The sequence below is a fragment of the Uloborus diversus genome, chromosome 4 (genome assembly GCF_026930045.1).
Source record: "Uloborus diversus isolate 005 chromosome 4, Udiv.v.3.1, whole genome shotgun sequence".
In the NCBI taxonomy this organism is placed as follows: domain Eukaryota; kingdom Metazoa; phylum Arthropoda; class Arachnida; order Araneae; family Uloboridae; genus Uloborus; species Uloborus diversus.
In genome coordinates this window covers 14,504,300-14,527,554 of record NC_072734.1, presented here as the reverse complement: position 1 = coordinate 14,527,554, position 23,255 = coordinate 14,504,300, and the positions used below count along the sequence as shown (strand labels likewise).

General features: G+C 32.7%; 1 protein-coding gene across 1 annotated transcript in view; it reads left to right on the top strand.

The window, feature by feature from the left end:
* LOC129220253 (potential E3 ubiquitin-protein ligase ariadne-2-like) overlaps positions 1–23,255 on the top strand; it is a 47,543-nt gene that overhangs the window by 18,588 nt on the left and 5,700 nt on the right. The window contains exons 8-12 of the mRNA XM_054854628.1: positions 2,223–2,273; positions 7,456–7,501; positions 7,683–7,810; positions 12,866–13,009; positions 22,957–23,025. Of these exons, the coding sequence (XP_054710603.1) occupies positions 2,223–2,273; positions 7,456–7,501; positions 7,683–7,810; positions 12,866–13,009; positions 22,957–23,025 (438 nt within the window). The remainder of the gene's footprint in view (positions 1–2,222; positions 2,274–7,455; positions 7,502–7,682; positions 7,811–12,865; positions 13,010–22,956; positions 23,026–23,255) is intronic.

Genomic DNA, 23,255 nt, shown 5'->3' with positions numbered 1-23,255 from the left:
AAAGTAAAATCAACTGATTTTAGTTAATGATTTTGTTTAAAAATTGCTTAATTCAGATCAATTGATTTAAATCAATGATTTTTTCAAAAAAAAATCACTTGATTTAATTTATGATTTTAATCACAATTTAAATCAAGCTGATTTAAATCAACGAACCGTGGTTTCAGCATATAAAATCAAGGTTTTTAAATGGATTTTCAGTTTTCCCTCTTCATTTTGCTTTTGTGAGTTACAAATGTTACGAGGTGTGATTATCTTTCTTTTACCATGTTTTTCTATATCTTCTAGAAGGAATTTAAATATACCGGGCAGTTATAAAATAAGTATCTCTATTTGGAGCAGTCTGTAGCTTGAAGGAATCATCTGATTGCAACCAAAAAAGGAATACTTACTAATCTTGAAGGGGGAAGAAGGATGGTGCAATAAAAAAACTTAGTTGCTACAATCACCGACAGGGGGTGCTGCAGCCTTCATAAAATGAGTTTACAATGCAATCATTGTAATAATCATGAAAAAATTAAAGAAGCAGTCATTTTTGCCAGTAATGTGGTACAAAATGTCTCTCAGTTTGCCAGATCGCGCTTTGATTTTAAAGCCATTTACACATGTTGGGATTTTAAAGAACATCTTGGGAACATTTGTTGTTCGTCAACTGCAGCAAAGATGATGTCTTTCCGAAACGGTTTTTATGCAAGATGGAGCCCAACTCCATATTGGGCAAGCAGTACAAAATTTCTTACAGCAACATTTCGCAGATGATAGGGTACAAAGCAGTATTTTCAAATGACGTGGTCTGCTCGGTCCCCTGATCTGACGCCATGTGATTTTTGGTTTCGGGAGTTCTTAAAGTCTAATATGTACCGTGAAGGTGTTCACATAGCCGTAGGTGGGGTTTGATCTTTGGGGAACCAGGCCCGTCCCTATGCCTGTCCCAAGCCTGTGTAAATGGGGAGGGTTTTGCGATGGTGTAGCATCCACGCATGTAAAACTACCACTCTTTACTATGCTTGAGCAGATCTGTATCTGCCCAGTGGCTATCGAGTGGAACAGTTAGTAGGCAATGGGTGTCACTGGAGCCAGGTCTGTACCTTGGTCCACGGTGCCTAGAGTCGTAAGTGGTTGGATTTTCGTTCCCGTCAGGGCCTCGGGGGCCCCAGCCGAAAGGTTAGTACTCTGCCGTGCTAAGCGCAAAAGTCATATCTGCAGCTGAGGTCAAACCGAAAAACTGCTATTTAAAGTTTTACGCCTCCATGTATTTGATCCAGATTTCACTTTTTTAGATTTTTTTAAAAAATAGTTCCAATTTACAAATGACAATAAAACATTGCATAGAGGTAAAACATGTTATAAAGAACCACCTCGTGACAATAACTCAATTTTGACAAAAAGTGTAGATACCACTTTTGTGCTTAGCACGGCAGTACTCTGAAAGCCCAAGATGGCAGTAGCAGAGTGGGGTTCTGTTTTGTGTACCTCAGTGAGCTAAAAGATAACATCACTCAACATGTGCGAAACATCACCTCAGATGCCTTGCATTCTGAATTTTGCAGACCGCCTGTATTGTGTCCTCCAACTCAATGGTCACGTCGTGGAACCTGAACTTGATCAGCACTGCCATGCACAAGCGTAATATGCCTGTAACAATATTAAATGCACCACCCAGTTTTATATGCTAATTCTTTCCCCTTGTATTACACATTATAAATTCAAAAGCGCCACCTGTAGGCAAATTTTTCAACTAAAATTTTTTTATTGCACGATCCTTCTTCCCCCTTCAATATTAGTAAGTGTTCTTTTTTTGGTTGTAATTGGATGATTCCTTCAAGCTGCAGACTGCTCCAAATAGAAATACTTATTTAATAACCACCCCATACTTGAATTTTTTATATCTTGTGGCTCACAAGGTTCATTTTAATAGGAGAAAAGGCAGTTGAGGTCGTTTTTTTTTTTTTTTTTTACTTTAGTTTTTGTCATAACATATATTGTGCATAAAATTGGCATATTTTATTTTACAATTCCTTTTTTTTAATGTATTTACAAAAGTATTTTTTCAGAATCTTTTTATTACTTTGGTTTTCTTACTTTTAAGTTATTGTTAAAAAATTTCAATGTGTCACGATTGTTTCATCTACTGAATTGTTAAACATGAGCTAAATTGCTAAGCAACGCCGCTTTCTTTAATGTATTTTTTTATTGAAACTAATTTTTCTTTTTAATTTCAGTGCCCAAAATGTAATATTTGTATAGAGAAAAATGGAGGCTGTAATCATATGGTAAACTTAATTTTATAGCTTGAATTAGTTTCTTCTTGTATTTATTGTATGTTGTAGATGTTTATAAATTTTATTCTAATTATTGAGTATTTTCTATTTCTATTAATCATCAAAGTAGAAGCATATATTTTTTTGAAATCAAAAGAGTTTTGAAAGCAATGATACTTAATAGAAAACAAAATAGTATTCTAAAATCAGATGTGCTCCTTTTTTAGTAGAATGCAGATTTCTGCTTTTCTAGCTGATTTTCTCTCCCCTTTCAGATTATGATAGCATGGTTGCTCATAAAGGGAGGGCAGATGGGGGCTGAGCCCCTTGAAATACTAGTACTTCCAACTTTTAATAAATATTCAACATAAATATCCAACTATTTCAACATAAGCCAGTAATAAATGACAGTTATTAAAAGTTTTTTTACTTAAAAATTTAATAATTTTGATCCGCACTGAATTTACTTTCATAATTATAACAATGCATCTTAGATGAGATTTCCACCTGTGTTTTATGGAAAGTAAACATATGAATCCCCTTAAAATGATTAAATTTGTGTAAATTTCAAATCTAAGAATCTTCACAAATCAAATACTTTCAGTTACATACTTTGTAAGCAGAAAACAATATTCAAAAAATTTTCTTTAAATTAAAGCCTTGAAATCTTATTAGTCTCCATATAAAATTCCCATATATACAGTGAAACCTGTGTATATTGACCACTCGCGGTGCAGTACTTTGGCGGTCAACTTAGACAGTTGGTCAACTTATAAAGGGCGGTAATGATTTTTTTTTTTTTTTTGTCATTTCTTGCACCATGTATTCATTTTTTGACGAATTCACTCTTACTCTTTCTGTTCAACTCACTTTCATTGTTTAACATTATGAAAACACTAATTAAAAATACTATTCAAATATTTTTGTCATTTTTTCCTTGTTTTCAACCGTATTCGACACTTATTCTAGAAATTCCATCTGTGCCCAGCAAATTTTTTCTGGCTTTCTCCCTTCTCAATCAATTTTCATATTTCACACTTTTTATTAATCTCAAGTTCAGTTAACTTTCTTTTTGAAGCCTTTTTTATGAAACTTATAGCAAAAAGAGCAACAAGCTCGACTCTCCCAGTTAATAAAGGCAAAATTAAAATGTTCTATCTCTTAATCCCTTGCACCAGAAATATGTAACTTGACTCTTTACCGGTCCCAGATCTGCAATCCCGCTGTGCGGGGTCCACGTCTTTAAGGGGGCTAACGGCCCTAGAAATTGAAAAAAACTAGCACTAAGATTTGTTAACTTTACATATAGACACTGCTGGCTATTAGGGAGAGGTCCTACATATTTTGTTGCCCAAGGGGCCCAAAATTTATAGATCCGGGCCTGCTCTTTAGCACAATTCCAATGTTGCCACAACATATTGCAACTGAAAGAAAAGACTTTTGTACTGTCACCTATTTTCTTTGAACAGACAACTTAAATAGAACAACAAATTGAAAACAAGTTTGGAGAATAAAGAGCAGCATAAGCTTTATGCTGCGGTTTTATTTAGTTAGTAAAATGCTAGTCTGTTAGTAAAAGCATTAAAAAATTTCTTGGAAAGCTATAAAAAAAAAGATAAATAAATAAATAATAAAATATAAAATAATTGCTGAAGAAAATTTTAAAAAATAAACCAAGTGGTCAACTCAACTTACAAAGGGTTTTTTACAATACTCCAAACCAAATTTGGTGTACATTAGTGGTCAAGATAGACAGGTTGTCAAGATAGAGAGGTGGTCAAGTTACAGAGGTTTTCTTTCAATGTAAGGGATAGGATTCCGTTCCTGACAAAAGCGGTCAACATAGACAGGTGGTCAACTTACAAGAGTGGTCAACTTTGCAGGTTTTACTGTACTTCGTTAACATGAAAAAGTAAAAGTTTTTTTTCCTTGGATTAAGCTTTGAAACATTAAAAATGTTCTTAGCCACCCCTAAATTTGCTCTTATGGACGCCTATGCATGATAGTGTACATATTTTCATGTGTTTTAAAGTAAATACTTGTTTCATGCTTTGTCATCAGTAGTGGAATTAGAAATATTCTGACTAGAGACAGCCTTAAGCTGTATTGGCTCAAGAAATATTAACTTCATTTTTTGTACAGTTCACTCAAAATTAATTTATATCTCATGTTTAAAAAAAAAATCTGGAAAATGTTTTTTTGGCAGCTAATATCCACTGCCAATGTAAAATATTAATATCATAGATTATCATCATCTGAAATTGCTCACTTAGACATTTTTGAACATTGTATTTTCTACAAGTAAAACACATTACTTTTTTTTTTTTTTGACCGACAAATTATTAAAAGATTCAGATAAAGTATAGATATAAATTTTGCTTTTAACCCTACACTGTAAAAAAAGTCCAGAAACGTTTCTGAGTATATCGTGCAGCTACGGTTCATGAAAGTTTCAAAAACGTTTCTGAGTATTTCGGAATTATCTTTCTGTAATGTCCAGAAACGTGCCTGAGTATTTCGGAATCCTCTTTCTGTAATTTTCAGAAACGTTTCTGAGTATTTCGGAATCCTCTTTCCGTAATTTCTAGAAATGTTTCTAAGTATTTCAGATTCCTCTTTCCGTAATTTCCAGAAATGTTTCTGAGTATTCTGTGCAGCTGTGGTTCATGAAAGTTTCGAAAACGTTTCCGAGTATATTGGAATTCTGCAAATAATTTTCAAAAACGTTTCCGAGAATTTCGGAATCCTTTTTCCGTGATTTTTTTTTAAATATAATTTTTTACAATAGTATTGCATACCATATCAGTTTCAATTCTTTCATATCTAAGAGCAATAATACAAGCAATTTTAGAATCATTCGTGGATTTTTTTTTTTTTTTGAATTTCTAATGACAAATAGCATGGTTAACAATATAACATATGCAGTTATAAATTTTTGAAAATTTATGAAATAATATAGTAGTTTCATTCCTAATCACAAAATCGTCGGGGGATTGGAGGGGGTACTTTCTGAAAAGTGGGGATTGTTTGTTAAACAATCTTAAACTTCAGTTTTTCTCTCAATATTTTCAAGACAAAACTATCAACATGTTATATTTTTAACGCAGAACGTTAAAACATATCTTGTATCAAACTTGATAGCTTTTATCTTCGGATAAAATTTGATAGGACTTATCTACCCTTCGCGTTCCGGAATTCGTTCACCTCAAGTCAATTTCTCTGACGTACAAAGTGTACCAAAAAGTACCAACAGAGGAATTGATGAATTCAAATATGACACCAAGTCCCGCTGCTGGAACCATTTGGGTTGATTCTTCTGTTCTTGCCCTTTTCCAGTTCATCACAAATATAGATACTTAATCAAAATAGGTTACTGATTTTATTTTTACAATGTGCGCAAAATGCATTATATATTTATTAAAACATTGAATTCTACTGCATGATTATTCCATTTAATATATACAAGAATCCCCCTCTCCCACACCATAAGAGTGATGGTGCACCCATAGAATGCTATAAAGTGCCTCCCCCTTAAAAAAAGCAACCCCCTGAAAACGTCAATGGCAGTCTGCGTGGTGAACGCCCCTCGTCTTCTCCCCATATGTACATTGTATATTAATAACATAGTATTTAAAAAATTATCACTTTTAAAACAATGACGTGAAATAATATTACTTTTTATTTCGGCATGTAAATGCAGCTGTTCCATTTTTGCCACTGACTTATTCCTCCTGACTGTCCTACATTAAACTTAGTATATCCACGAAGGAAATGTTATTTACCGAACAACTAATGTCAAGGAATTTTTTATTGTCAACCACATTTATCAAAATGAATAAGCACATGAATTAATTGCATAACTATGTTGCTTACTAATAGATAACTGGGTCATTTTCAAATGGTATAAATATTTTTAAATGAATGAATAAATTATAATAAAAAAGATAAATAATACTGGCACATTTTTTGGGAAGCATATTACAGTACTAGAAAACATTTGCATTACCATATTTTTAATGAATTAAACGATTTTTTTTTTTTTTTTGTTGAACCAATGTATGTATATCCAAGTATTTCGAAATAACTTTTCTGTGATTGCTTTTCAAATATAAATCGTATTTCTTTTGCATGATTAATCAGTCTCAATTGGTTACAACAAATAGTATACTGCGCAAATAGGTATGTAAGATAACTTTAAATTAATTCGATAAACCCAAAAACAGTTACAATTGGAGCCTCATCAAATGCAAATCAACAAAAATATAAATGTATATAACAACATGTTTTAAAATATTCATTAAGACTTACAAGTGAACATGAGCAGAAGAAAATCTAAGTACCTCCATTATAACTGGATAAGTAATCCAAAGGGTTTCATTTCATTAAGTATAAACACGGGTGTTGAAACTATTCATGCTTGAACACACAATATATATCTAATCATAGTCCTACTGGAAATTGTAAAGAAGCAAATCGTTATTAACTAACTTAATAGCTGCGTACATCGTCTAAAAAATCAAGGGCAGCCCAAAATGAAAGGCGTAAAATTAAATTCGACACAATTTACTACTCTCTAGACATGAAATAACAAGAAATCCAATGCTAAACAGTTGCTGACTGCAGCAACCATAGATAAGGAAAAAATAAGTTCTTCTTTTTTCCGACTCACTGGCGCCCATGTGGGAAGGATAAAATACATTGTGAAGCATTGCGTCAGCAATTCCGCTTCTAGATTTTTTGAAATAACAAAAAGCTTTCTAAATAATGAGGAGTTCGCTATTGGATGAAGGATTCTTACTATTTTGGAAACGTTTCCGATATATCCAGAAACGTTTCCGAAATTTGTTACAGTGTAACTCATTCTGCCATGGGCAGGTAAAACGCAATATCTGCAGAAATTAGGCTTTGAGATATTTAAGGAACCCTTTTTGAATTCCATACTAACAACTGGGAAACATTGGAATTTGACATTTTTTTCCCCACTTTATTTTCAGTAGATACAAACAAACAAGCTTGTATAATCAACTTAAAGTACAATACATGACAAAAATGCAAAAAAAAAAAAAAAAAATGCAGCTGCTGCGCATTACCCTCTCAATACACCCCACAGCAGCTTTCATGTTCAAAGATAAAATGATGAAAATATTAGTGTCTGTCTGCAATAATATATTTGATGATTTTCTTTTTCTTTTAGCAATGTTATGGTTGTAAATTCGACTTTTGTTGGATGTGTTTAGGGGGTAAGTGCACTTTTCTCTAACAGCGTCTATGACATTAAAATGCAATATTAAATAAAATAATCAACCCTTAACTTAGTTCTAAACCTTTTATTACTCTTTTCAGATTTTTTAAGTCTTATGTAAAAACACAATTTATAATGCTATTTCTTGTGCAGAATAACTGTTGTGATGCATCTTTCAGATTGGAATTCTCATGGCAGCGAGTACTACGAATGCAGCCGATACAAAGAGAATCCGAATATCGCTAATGAATCGGCTCATGCTCAAGCTAGAGAAGCTCTTAAAAAATATCTCTTCTACTTCGAAAGGGTAAGAAGATTCTTTTTTCACTCGAAAGCAACTGGTAGGGGGTCTGAATATGGGGTACCTTTTGTTTTTGTCACTTATAACTGACATGATTAGGGAGAAAATAATAAAATTCATGATTATGGGATGAGGATCAGATCAGTTTAAATGCTTAAAATGAAAATATAAATTTTAAACAATATAATAAAATATAAAAATTAAATAAATAAAATATATAAATTAAATATGCTATAAATTTTAATTTGGAAAAAAAATCCAGAAACGGTTTGTTTACACAGAATGCTTCCTGTTATAGGGTGTAAACAAGTGTTTGCATTTTATAAAGCAACTATATTGACTTCAAATGAGTAATGCTCTTTTTTTTTAAAACAATTTTTGACACCAAACCTATTGTTTTCCTCTTGATTGTTCGTAGAGATGACCTTATACAATGAATAGATGCAGCCCCAATTTCATATTCACTTTTGCATCCGCATTTCTTCTTTTTCTGAAGAAAAATTAACTTGCTTCACTCCATATTGCATATTTTGCTCTATATTGTACCCTACCCATATTGCATGCTATCCAATCTGATTTTTATTCTCAATCATATGCATTAACTATACTTGAAATTGAATAAATACTGAAACAACACGTTACTGAATGCTAAGACTGAATTATAAGTTATTAAGTTATAATTTCTAGAACGCTGCAACCTGTTTTCTGTAGTCCTCTTAAAGTTTTTCCACTGAAACAAGCAAGCACCTATAATCTCTACAACTTCGACTCAGACCACTGATTCTGGTCTTAACACAAATCATTAGCTCTTAGAAAACTAGTTCCACCATTCTCCGTAGATGTCAAGTGCATGTATATTGTAATATATAGGTACTCCATATGAAGAAATACCATCATATTAGGTGACTTTACCCTATCTGGAATAATGCTCTATGTGTGTTGAGTAATGTTAAATTTTAAACATGATTATATTGATAGAGAAAAAAAATCATTTTATCTGGGATGCTATCTTTAAACTGCTCCTGAAAAACTGGTACAGGAAAGCTGATTAAAAATCTTACACCAATCAAACCAACTACTGTATTACTCGCATACAAGTCAATCTCGCGTATAAGCTGACCTCCCTACTTTTAGGAGGAAAATCGGGAAAAAATCGATAAGTCCTATCCCTTCTTCCTTAGAAAATCGGGAAAGTTTTTACGCTAATTTTGAATTTAAAGGTTAAAAAGGAGGTAAATGAAATGTAATGAACATTTTTAATAAAAACGTCAGATTTTTATACAGTAAAACCTGTAAAGTTGACCACCTTTGTAAGTTGACCACCTGTCTATGTTGACCGCTTTTGTTAGGAACGGAATTAGTCCTATCTTATATATTGAAGGAAAACCTCTGTAACTTGACCACCTCTCTATCTTGACCACCTGTCTATCTTGACCACTAATGAACACCAAATTTGGTTTGGAGTATTGTAAAATACCCTTTGTAAGTTGACCACTTGATTTATTTTTTAAAATTTTATTTAGCAAATTATTATTTCATTATTATTTTTTTATAGCTTTCCAAGAATATTTTTGATACCAGACCAGCATTCAACCAACTAAATGAAACAGCAGCATAACTAAACCTCCTTTTGAGTTTAACCACATGTAAAAACTACTAAGAACCCTTTTTTTCTCCAAACTTGTTTTTCTTTTGTTGCTTTATTTGAGACTGACTTTTGTGTACTCTATGTTCAATGAAAACATGTGTCAATAGAAAAACACGAAGTATTTTTTTCTAGTTGCAATATTTTGGCAACAATGGAATTGTGCTAAAGAGAGAAGTTACTTGCATTGCAGTATTTTTGGTGCAAGGGATTAAGAGATAGGACATTTTCATTTTCAACTGCCTTTTTGAACTATGAGAGTCCAACTTGTTGCTCTTTGTGTTATAGTTTTACATAAAATGGCTTCAAAAAGAAAGTTAGTTGAACTTGAGATTGATAAAAAGTATGAAATATTAAAATTAATTGAAAAGAGAGAAATCCAGAAAAAATTAGCTGGGAGACATATGGAATTTCCAAAACTGGTCTAATAAGTGCGCCAAACTTCAATAAGGAGTTATTTTGTTGAAAATTATATCATCATGGGGTTATCAATGTATATGAAAAAAAAATAAAGCGAAAAATTTGTAATTTTTGATTAGCTATGAATTTTTAGGAACTATTAATATCAAATGAGTAACTTTTCATAAACAATAAGATTTTTTTTTGATCAATTTACTGAAATTTTAAATTTGCGTGACACATTATACGTCATTCTGGGAAAATAATCTCTAAAAATATTTGAATAACATTTTAAATTATTGTTTCAAAGTAATACTAAACAATGAAAGTGAGTTGAACAGAAATAGTAAGTGTCAATTAGTCAAAAAATGAATACATGGTGCAAAAAATGACAAAAAAAAAAAATCATTACCCCCTTTATAAGTTGACCACCTGTCTAAGTTGACCACCAAATTACTGCACCGCAAGTGGTCAACTTACACAGGTTTCACTGTACTATAATGCGAAAAGTGTTCACTTTTGGGATCGCGATTTTTGTAAAGGATGTCGCTGTTATGTTTTTTTTTATATGTTGCTTTTATTTTGATTTTATATCAGTAAAATTTTACACTTTTGCAATTTAAAAAAAAAAATGAGCATCAATTAGCGACTATCAGAAAAAATTGTAAATACAGCGATCCCTGCACTTTCCACATAGCCAGCCGTTTATTGTAATTATTTAGTCTTTCTTTCACAGTCAGACCGTGTAAAATTATAGCAGAATGTTTGAGTATTTACTTCTTTAGCATCTGCTTAAAAGGAATGGACTAAAATCAGGAAAATGTAAGAATTTTCGGAAATTCTGCTCTGAGGTGTATAAGTCGCCCCCGAACTTTGAACCTCAATTTTTTAAATAAATTTCTCAACTTATATGCGAGTATATGGTAAGCAACTGAAGAATTTGCTAGTATTCCAGTGAAAATAGGAATTTTTAGTGATGAAACTAAAACATTCAAAGTCTTTCAGCATTAAATAACAGAAAAATGCTCTATTGTGTTTATAAAGCCAAGGGCGCCCATATAGGGTGCAAGGGGGGGCTCGAGTCCCCCCTTTGAAATTAGAACTTTCTTGCTTTTAGTATCTTTTTCTTTGCAAAAATGTAAAAACATTTCTTCCTGAGCCATTAATGAATAAGTTATTAAAAATGTCAAATTTTAATGACTCTAATCTGTCCTGAAATCAGTTTCCACGGGGGAAATATTTGAGCCCCCCCCCCCTTGCAACTTTGCATATGGGCGCCCATGTATAAATATTAAATGAATGTTAAGTTTTTATTGATATGTAGGTCAGGTTATTGACTAGTTTTTGCTTTTTTTAATCTTAAAAAAATAATAATAAGTGTTTGTAAAAAAAATGAGCATAAAACATTTGAATAATGGAAATGAATTTTTTTACACATTAAAATTGAGGAACTATTTTGTGTTAATAATTATATTATCTACAAACAATTGGCACCAATAGCAATATTCATGTAATTAATTGTGCAATGGTAAACATTTTATCTATAACAAGATATGAAAGACATTTGAGTTTTGGAACAATTTTTTGGAAATTAAAAAAAAGAAAAACAATTAAATCTCAAAAGGAACTTTTTTGGGGGGGGATGAACCCTAAGACCCCCCCCTGTATACGGCCCTGCATGTTTTATATAAGAAAAGTAGGTATTTACAACGAAATTATATCTCAAATTGACACTTTCTTTAATGTTGGAAATAAATATTAACTTAAAAAAGAAGAAGTTGAAAGAAGAAATGTATTTATACCTGATGCTACGTTAACCTTAGTTTTATGAATTCTAAAATACAGTAACCCCTCGTTATATCGCGCTTTTCGGGGGACAAAGGAAAAGCGCAATGTAACCAAGTTCATTAAAAATAGTTATCTGTCCAACTAACAGGTAAATTAGCATTTGTTCTTTATCACATGATTTTCAAATGGTTTTGATGTAGTTCACAAATGCACTGTTTGTCACAAATTGCTGTCACATGCATTAAAATTTAAACACAATTTAAATTTGAGTAAATTTTCAGCATCAGAGAGGTACAAATATCAAATGGCGAATGAAGACGATCTTTCTTAGCTATCGTGAGATAAGAGTGAGCATTCCAATGTCCTCTTATTCCCAATAGACTTTCTAATCCCTTCGATTTGCAGATGAAAGGATGTGAAAAGTAAAAGTAACTAGATTTTTTTTTTTTTCAGAAAACTTTTGCCTGTCCAGATCATTCTTTCTTTGATGCTAATCCCTCCCGACCAAGCACAAATCTTTTCTGTACTAAAATGCAATCAGAGAGGGTGTATGTTCTTTTATACTTGGGCCAGTATGACACTAGCCTGCTGTCTCTTACTACAAAAGCAAATGTCAAGTAGTTTCCAAACTATTTCTTAAACTGAAATATACTGCCAGTACATTTGGATGACAGGAATTGCCGCTGCTTTTCTAGAGAAGTCAGAAAAATAGAAAAATCTTCGTCTTTGTTTATTGACAAAATAAAGAAGAAAGAGTCCTTTTCTGAGTAATACCATATGTTTTCATGAATGGTTTAAAGCTTAAAGCAAGGTTTTTTCTTAGGTTTTAATATTTCATTTTGGGAGACATAAAGAGCGTTATATCCGAATGAGGGATATAACGATGAACTACTGTAGTTTAAAATTTCTCTTTCATAAAACTACAAGAGGTCGCAATTTTTCTTTAGTTCCGAAAATCACAGCATCGCCTGTTAAGAAGAGGTTTGAAAAACCAGTTTTTCTGACAAATCGTGCCATCTTTGTGAGTATGGTCTGTTAGATTCTATAAAAAAGGAATAGTTTTGCACAATACAGCCCAAAATCATTGGAGGAATTTTATTTTATACAAAAAATGGACTGCAAAATCTCCAAAAGCCCTCTCCCTCCCCCCAAAATATAAATAAATATAAAGATGTCCAAAATTACAAATGTCATCAAAATTTGGGTGTATTTATTATTGATATTTTCAGTGGGAAAACCATGCAAGGAGTCTTCGACTGGAAGAACAGACACTCCAAAAAATCAAAGATAGAATAGATGAAAAAGTAATGGCTAATGAAGGAACTTGGATAGATTGGCAATATCTTAGAAATGCTGCTGCCTTACTAGCAAAGGTATGTATCTTGTTTCCAAATTTTATTGTGTTTTGTGTTATTTACGCATAAAACTAGAAACTGGGAATTAAATATTCCAATCGAAAAAAAAAAAAACTAAAATTGTAAAAATAATAAGCATTAATAAGTAAAGATTAAAGAGGAGAAAAAATAAGAACACTGTTGTATTTAGCAAGCATGTATCCCAGTTTAAAAACTGTACTCGTTTTTCTGACAATATGGTGTGATATGTATTTTATTTGTTTTTCAGTTAAAACAGTATTAGATAATATAAAAATACAATACTTTTAGTATCTAAGCAACTTTAAAATATAAAAGTTTCAATTAAATAATTTAAAAAAAGGAAAGAAATATTAAGAAAATATATCAGGAAAGTGGACAAAGGGAAGTGGTCAACAGAGAAAGTGGTCAGAACAGTTTTGGGGGAAATAAATGTTCTGAAATGAAATGTAAGGAAAATGTTTCAAAAACGATGGAAAATAAATGTTTTTATCATACTTGTGTGTTGTGTAGAAAAAAGGTTTTATTTTAGCCCCTTTTTAGACAAATTCGTTTTTGCAATTATGAATTTTGTTAAGTTTTGATTTCATACTGATTTGATATCAAAAAAAAAAAAAAAAAAATGCTTCTAGTTTTATTTCTTATAGTTTTATTTCATGATTTTTTAAAAAAATTACCTCCAGTTTCCATGCAATTAATTAACTGTACAAAAGATTAAAGAACTCGGAATTTGGCAATTCTCACACTTCTCATTCAATCAGGATTTTAGTGTAGTAAATGTTGCTTTCTGACGATATAAAATTATATCAGAATGTACTAGTACTCATTTCTTATTTTAAAAGGTAGAAGTAAAATGGAGAAAATGTTGCTATTATCTTAATCATTTATCAGGAAAAAGATCACAACTTTTGCTGTGAGTGTATGTTTTTACATTTTCTGTGTCGAAATTTTCTGTAGCGATTCGAAAAAATTAATTAAACAGGTTATTAAGGCTGTTCCGGTAGAAAAACATGCTAAACTTGACTCTTTGGGAACAGCGACAAAAAAAATCTAAGCGCCGGATTGCAATGAAACTTTTTACTATATCAGATGAATGTGTAAAAAACAACGTGCATGAAGTAAATTGCTGCTGAGTTACCTACATTTATTACAAAATGATATTAAAAAGTACTTTTTGTCAAATATGAAATCTTTCTCTTAAACACATTCATGAAAAATCATCTAAACACAGAGATTCGAGATTTTTTTCTCTGAACCATAGAAACAATGTAGACGCATTGCAATTGAAATATTTTGTAAATATCATTAAAAAAATTTTCAATGCTCACGTGTTCTGAAACTTACTCGATTCTGTCCACTAATCTTATAGTTGCCTAAAGTGCCAATAGATGGCGTCAAAAACTCGAATAAGTAAGGATACGTGAAATTAAGGTCTATTTTATTAATAGCTCGGCTTTTTTCTCATTTTTATGCTAATAAATGATTCCATATGGACCATAAACTTTCTGTAACAAGTTTCATTCCTTCATATTCTTCATAAATCAGTCTAGATTTTTTTTTCTCTAAAACCAATTGTTCGTGATCGCGTGGAGATCCCGCCGGACAAATATCGCCATCAGTCAGTTTTGCAGATTTTGCGAAAAAGAGAGGCTTTCCTTGCGTGTGCCCGAAGTGATGGCCAGTGGTATCGGATGTCAGTGCTTGTAGCTTGGGCTCGAGGCGGCAGTGATTGTAGTCAAGGAAAGAGAAAGGGGGGAGGGAGGACGTCCCCGTGTGTATTTTCCGTGTTTTTAGAAACAGGTGGGTGAACTAGAATTGGAGGGTTGGCCTACGAGTGCTCGCCACACAATCTTTCCTAATCCGCAATGAATATCTTTCTAAATTGACGCAACAGAGATCATTAAAATTTCGTGATATTTTATTTCAACAACGATTTTAACTATTTTTCAAGAAGTAATTAATATTTTCTAATGTTAACGAAGGACAAAGATGATCTGAAAATAGTTCTTATTTAATTAAAAAAACCTTGCTCAATCCATTTGCGCAGGTGTGACATCTTTGTGCATATATTTGCCCTTTATAACAAAGAGCAAAGTATTATGTATGATAATATATGAACTTTCAAAAAAAAAAAAAAATTGAACTTGAAAAGTAAAGATTTTTACATATTGTGTGCGTACGCGTAATAGGCTCAAATCATTACCTTGTAGACACGAAACTTTTTTAGAAAGTAGGTACTTCGTATATTATGTAACGTTTAATGGTTTTTATATTTGAATGTATCAAAATTTTAAGACAAAGCTTAAAATTCTGGGAATAAATTGCAAATACAAGCATAAAAATGTCAAATTTGTGCAAATGGATTAAGTAAATCTTCATCTCAATTTTATACTTTAAAGTTTTAGACTTGGAAAAGTAACAGATTAAGTAAACATGATATTGATAAGCGTTTATTTAAATTGCACAGGAAGTATTATAGTGTGATCCGCGAGTTACTGACCATCAGCCAGTAAGTTGAACTAACTTGTAACAAAGGTTTTGATTTGACCATTATGAAGGTTACGTACGATATACTTACAGAGACATCTAGAAGTTTTCAAGGAAGTCACTTTTCTTACTGGTGCAAATTGTTATCAGATAAAATGTTGAATTACCTTTTTCTAGGTTAAATTTAATTTTACAGGTTCATTTACTGAGATATGCTGATCAATGCTTATTCTCAGTGAAGGAAAAAAAATGCATTTAATAACTATCCATTTATGCTGTTTGTTATTGAAGGTTGGTCGATTACATGCATTGATCTAAAATGCCTTCAACGCCAGTAATTAACAAACACGATCTACCTGTAGTAATGACATAGTTAAATGCTAGTTTTAAAGCTTTTTTCTTTATACCAAAGTAATTACAAACATTTTTATGCTAAAGATATGAATGTGTACAGTACAACTTTTATTGAGAAAAAAAAATTTTAACCATTAATTGACTAGCTTGGTTAATTACTAATGCTCCAGATCAGCGGTTCCCAACCAGCATGTTGTGACTTCCAAGGGAGTCGCGAAGAATTTCTTATAAGAGAACACATTCAAAAACATATCATTAAACAGTTTAAAAACTAAAATATGTAGAGGAAAAAAATCATTTTAGAGAAGCATCAATACTTGAGCGTAGTGGCGAATTTAAAGAGCCTGATGATCCCTCAGCATTATTACATTTTGGTTTACGGACTTGCATCCCTACAAATTGCCGCGAAAGAGTCGAAAAAAACCTCCCTATAACATTATCTAAAATTGTCTGAAAGTTCGTTTTTGGAACTTCAATATCGAATTTTTTTGTGAGACAGTCTCTTAACCCCAACCCTCATCCTGAAAGATGTCATGTAATTGCGTTTTCAGGACTTAATTTTGGAAATATTTCGAGAAGTTCCTAGAACCCTATCCCATTCCCTAAAAATAGCAAAGAAATGGATTTTTAAGTTTTCAATTTCGGAAATATTTCACAGGAGTGCCTTCTATTCCTTTTGCATAATTAAAGACCGTACAAACATTCCTTTTCAGGATTTAAATTTAAAAAAAAATTCCGGGTGAGGGTCTCCGATCGTTTCGCCTTGCCATCAAAGATAATCTACTATTCTATTTCTGAAACTTAAATTTCCAAAGTTTCCTTCATATTACCCCCAATCATTTCTCCCCCCCCCCCCAATCACTAAAACTTGATTAAAATACGTTTTGGTAACTTCAATTCCGGAAAAATTCCGGGGGAGAGGCTACCTATCCAAACATTTGCCTAATATTTAAAGGAACAAACAAAAAATATGAACAAAAAGACTACTTTTTTTAAAAATATTTCTAAAATCCAGGGGGTTCCAATGGCCCCTCCTCACCCTGATTTCCCAAATGACGGACCTGAAATAAACTTTGAAACGAAATCCAGGAAGGATGGATCGTTTTATTGATTTTTAAAATATTTTTGGGGGAATACCCCATTGGATCTCTCTTTTTGCTACATATTTTCCTGGTTTTCACCTCTCTAGCCCTTCCGAAGAATGCTCGTAGTCATAGTATATATTCCATTCTCCTCCAAATAAAAATGATGACAATCAAATGACTACTCATCATCGAAGGGGGGGGGGGAGTTCACTAATCTTGCTAAAACAAAAGGAAAAAAAAATCAGTATTTAGTTAAAATTTCATCACGTTTGGGAAGCAGAGAAGTGCTTGAACTAAATCCAATAAGTAACTTTTCTAACTTGGTTGTCCGTTTTCTGCTCAAGTCATTGTGGCAAAACAAGACGCATGTTTTATTCTGATCAACGTTTTGAATACAACCAACTTTAAACTATAATACTCAAAAATATACTGTCGTGAAATGTATGATAAATTTACATTTTCCCCAATCAAAATTGAACATTTATATCTCTCATATACAGTCGGCTTCCGCTCCAAAGCGATTCAACTTACGCCAAATGCCTATAACGCGAGTTTTTCTCGAGTAACGAATGTTAGAGCTAACGCAAATTTCTCACCCACAACACGAAAACTTTTGGAAAGGAATCGTGGCGCAAAATGACGGCTTCGCTATTTACTACTAAATATTAGTTTCGTGAATATACTTTCATCCTTTTAGCATCACTAACTGCTCTAGTTCCCACCCAGCGCTAGTCAAAACATCGCTTTGTTAGTGTGTATAAATAACAACTCCACAATTTTCTTTTAATATTTTAAATTCTAAATATGAAAGGTGATGAAATATTCTGCACCAAAGCACGCTGTTTCATGCTATGTTTGTGAAGATAGAAAGAAAAAGTGAAAATTTGTGACAAGATAAGGAATTCTTGAACGCTTGAAACTCTAAAAAATGGTTCGAAGGCACTGGCGGATTTACCAGGGGGGTGGTGGAGACGACCGCCCCCTCCGTAACTGTCATCTTCGAAAACAAATAATATAGAATTAAAGTAATTACTAGCTTTCGCTATTAATTTCAATCAAGTACATTCCACAAATTTGCTTTAAATTAAGTTGAGACAGTGTAGTCGAAGATGGACAGCATTACCCACTTTTTAATTTGAAACCGAAGCTCGCCCCTCCCCTCTTTTTTGAACATTAATAATTTTTATATTTCTATATGTATCTTCCAACCTTTTTCTTCCATGGACTACACTATACTGGTATGATGATACATTTTGCTATGATTTAGAACAGTGGTTTCTAAACCTGGGGGTGATAGCCACCAAAAGGGAGATTTAACTCTTGAGGGGAGCGATAAGTTTGTGAGGGGCGATAGGGGGTGATTAAAATTTAAAATACAGGCTAAAAGGGGGCAATTGATTCCCTCCCCCCCTACATAGTGGGTTGAGGGGAGAAATATGGCTTCCACGTTTTTCAACCGCCACCCCCTTGAAAAGAATGTAAATCCGCCACTGATCGAAGATAGCACAGCAATACTGTATAGTACTATTACAGTGTAGTGCTTTATTATTACTGCATACTGTATATGTACCGTACTGTTTTTTTTTTTTTTTCATGTCCCTCTCTCCCATTGATAATTGATATTGTGCATCGTTTGAATACTGCTGTTTTTTTTAAAATACGGTAAAAATTCAGCTGTTTATGCAAGAAACGGTAATATATTGTTAAGAAATGGTCTGGAACAGTTAAAAGGGTGTTTAAAAATGTCTTAAATAATTGGATAAGTTAATACAAAATTCGCATATTGTACACGTATATTTGTATATAACACACACACAAAATCAACTCCTTCAAAGTTTCAGTAACGATACTAAAGTTAGTTGAAATCTATGATCTAATAAACTTTAATTTTAAAAGCACCAGCTTTGATACGGTGCTCCAAAACTTGAATTTGTTTATATATATATATATGTTTTTGTTTTTTTTAATTATAAAATGAGAAAAACTTACTGATGATCAATTGGGTGACGGAGAATTAAAAACAGCAACAATAGTGATAATAATAATGAACAGAAATTTAAAATTAACTTTAAATTTCTTTCTATTAGAATTATGTTGTCTGAAAATTAATTTTTTTTCTCTCTTTTTTCTTCAAGTCCTTATTCTATTATACCCTTCTCAAATAGTTTCAATTATGCGTGCTCAGTCATTTAAAACGAGGGGCATCATGACCGGATAATTGGACAGTTCGGGCAATTAGAGTTTGGATAACTGGAATCCTACTTTGATATAACACAAATGTAATGTATCTTCAAACTCAGAAACCTGTAATTCTGTTATGGGGGAAAAATTCACTTCAGAGAACTCATAATTTAAAAATATTGATTTTATTTTTAAAAAACCATTTTTTGTGAAGTTATTTCTGAAATTAGATTTTTTTGGAGTTTTAAATAATAAAAAATGTAATAAACATCCATGGAATGACACAACCAATGATTAAAAAAATTATAATAACGAAAATTTAAAAAGAATCGCCGTTTTTGGTTCTGGACCAAAAATGGCAGCCAGGGGGGGGGGGGATTTTGGAATGCCTCCCCTTTGTAAAATTTTTGTTTATACAATGTCTACAAGCATGCTGAGTTTCATAATTTTATCACAATTTGCAGTTTCTTCCTCCGTAGCCCCCCGACTATTTCCAAGTTAGGCGAAAACTAAGATCGATCTCGGGGGGGGGGGGGCTGTTCCTCCCCCTCTTTGCACGACTGGGCCCTGTTAAATGCCGTAAAAAACTATGTTTTCTTCTTCAAAATTTTAAAAGATTCGTACCACCAAGTTTTCTCTGTAATTCCATGGTAATTTTTGTGGACCTTTGTCATGAACAAAAGGTAAAATTCTTCGTAAAGATTAAAATAATGTGACCTTTCAAACACAATTTTCTTTTAAACTGTCCAAGTCTGATTTAACAAACTTTCCAGTCTTTTCTATTACTATTTAGCAATTTCTATAAATGCAGCATGAAGGAAACAAAGCTTCTAAAGATTAATATTTAAAAAAAAAAAACTACATTAGATTGACAACTTTTATTAGTAGATTTAATAGCCAAAAAGAAGACATTTCTAAAATATGTTGCGATAAATTTACCGAAGTTTCCGCGGTTAAAAAGATGAACCCTTAGTATAACGAAATCATTTCTGATCTAAACTTCAAATCGAAGCAAAAATGCTCTCATCTCATTTCTCTGCAGCGGTTTTGTTTGCTTTTCCGATTCCTTCGCGCCGTCAATGCCTGAAGGCACTTGAGGGGTGTGTTTCGAACAATGAAAGACATTCCTCCCACTGACTCCTCTGAAGAACAATATCTCCTCCACACAAATTCCGGTTTGTCCCCTTTTCTGGATGTCGCGTAAATCCTGTCAGTTGTAAAACTAGTTTGCGGCTAAAACGTACAACGAGCATGATGCTTTCGTCACAACCAGGGTGCAACATTTTGCGCCATCTATTGGGTAAAGGAAGTTTTTTTCATAAAATGGGACAGTCTTAAGCAACATAAACAGTCACACAAGGTGTGAGACATTCCATGTAAGTGAGAATTCACATGTTGTGAACCAAAAATATACTAAAATAAAAATTATTATTAAAAAAACTGTTGGCAGGTTTAAATAGATTTTTGATGAAATTAAAAATCATTGTTAAATGAATTGTTCCTTAAAATTTTTACTGTAAAAGGCATGTGACAGAAAAGTTACACTCTTTGAAGAATGACCCTTATGACTCCCCCCCCCCCTATTACAGGGTGCAGTAGATAAGTAATGAGACTCAGTCTAGAAAAATAAATGTATGGAACCGATTTGTACAAAACGTTCCTATTCCTATTCCGAGTCACAACTGACTACAACTGTATTTATGTCGAGGACTGCATACTAAGCGCCTTGCCTCCATTATTTTATATACCAATAGATGGCAGCACCATCACCGGATCGAACAGTTAATGAGAATTTAGAACTAGTCCAGGAGCTAATAGCTACCTAGTACTAGCACCCCCAGAGATATCGTTTCACTTAGAGGACATTGAGACCACGAGCATATTTAACGTCGCCCAGTCCCCTTTAATGACGACGGTGGGTCTTCGACCATCGAGGTTCGAACCCAGGACCCTCCGGCCCCGAATCCGACACTCTACCGATCGGGCTACCACGGCCCATACAAAACGTTAATATTCTTCAAAGTAGTCGCGTTGGGGATCAACACATTGTTGCCAGCATGTTTTCCAGCTTTATAGGCCCCACTGTAGTCCGCTGGAGTTATCGCAGTTAGTGCCTTCGTGACAGCATGTCACAGAATATTGTTGAAACGATGACCCTCAGACTTCTTTTTACTTTCGGGAATAGGAAGAAGTCAGGAGGAGTCGTGTCAGGCAAATGTCCACTTGTCGTTGCTTTTGTTCGGCAGTGAGCACTCGGGGAACCAATTCTGCTCAAACTTTCCTCATCATCAAATCTTGCATAACAATTTCGTGGACCGTAAATTTATTCACGGAGACCTCGTTTTGCCCAAGCAAATGCAAAATTTGATTGCATACCGCTGTTGTGTGGAGCGATCCATCTTCCTGCTTTTTCACAAGTGTCACAAGCATGCAAACAACATTTACGCAAAGCTCGACCCTCACTGGTCTAGAGCTCTGATGCGACTGTGGACTGGTTCTATTGTTAGCTGAGATTCCCCCACCATCATGTCAGCCGGTGGAGACCAAACTGCAAGTGACTGGGGCGCCGCGCGGTGGCCAGTCTCATTATTTGTCTACCGCACCCGGTATATTTGTTTTATTTATGTAGATTTTCAATTCGTGTTATGAAAAGTATGTTGTACCACATAAAGAAAACTTAAATTTTTAACTATGTTCTACATTTTTACCAAATAAACCTAATTTTAAAATTTGGGTTCTCATTTTCAAAACTATAAATTCAAATGTTTTTAATTAAAAAAGATATTGTTCTCTAAATTATATGAAAAATTGACATTATTGAGAGATGCAGCAAAGATTGAACTCTTGCTCCCTCAACCTTTTATCAAGGACCCAGATCTTAGAAATCGCTGCCTCTTTTTCAAAATTAAAACTTATTTAGGAGTAAACACTCTTGCTATAAACGGTTCAATGCAGTAAATTTGTACAAAGTGGTATGTTAGTAACAAATGAAAAGCAATAATAACAGAAATTAAATATCGTGCCAAAAATTAATTTAAATTATTTTCCTTCAATTTACCTCCAACTTCAATAATGTGCCCTAAATATTTTTAACAGAATGCTTTAATATATATCTAATTTTCTAACTACAGTTTTCCCCCTTTTCCTTACCTTTTCTTGTATCTGAATTTTAAGAAATGAATACTATGCTTTAAGAAAAATAGATGCCACTACCCCAATTACTTCATACGTAATTAACATTTAAAAAAAAAATCGTATTACTTTTAAAACTGGTAAATTAACCATTTTTTGTTGAATTTTGGAATATCATGGCTTCCAGGGGCTATTTTGAAGCAGTTTTGGATATCATCCCTTTTCCGCATGATTTTGCAAAGTATTTTTGGAACATCTCCTTTTTCCTGTCTGACCACTCTCATCCTTGTCTGGTACACCAAATAATAATTGCAAATAGATTTAATTGAAATTTATTAGCAAAATAGAAATATTTTATTGATAGATTTCGCTGGATTTCATTTTTGAACTTCTGAAATCTGTGAAAGGGGCGTTTATAAAATTTGCGATTTTGTGCAAAGTTCAAGTTTCTAATTTTTTTGATAATTCCAAAAACTTTAAATGAACCCTAAAAAGTTATATTATTTTAAAGGATTAAAAAAAGATTGTCTTCTGTAAAATATTTAGAAGAAAATGAACTTTTAGTTGAAGTAGCACCCATGGCAATAAGCATTAACCTTAACCCGCAATAAACATTATCAATGTCATTATTTTTGTAAAATTGAAATGTGAATGGAATGATTTATCACAATTTTGAGCTTTTATTTAAGCATTTTTTTCTTAAAATAGTGTCGATACACCTTGCAGTATACTTATCCGTATGCATACTATATGGAAAGTGGTCCTAGAAAAGAATTGGTGAGTTAATTATTTTAGTGCAGTAAATTTATTTTTCCATTCTTTTTTACTTTGTGTGAGTGAACATCTTTATCAGTAACATTAATATCAGTTCCTTTTTAAATTTAGCAGAATTTAATATTTTTTGTACTTATTTTAAATTTTTTTTAAAATTAAATATGTTCTAGTTGAAGAACAGAGTTGTATCAGTAGCAGTAATAATTATACATAAGTATGCTGTTTCAAAAATA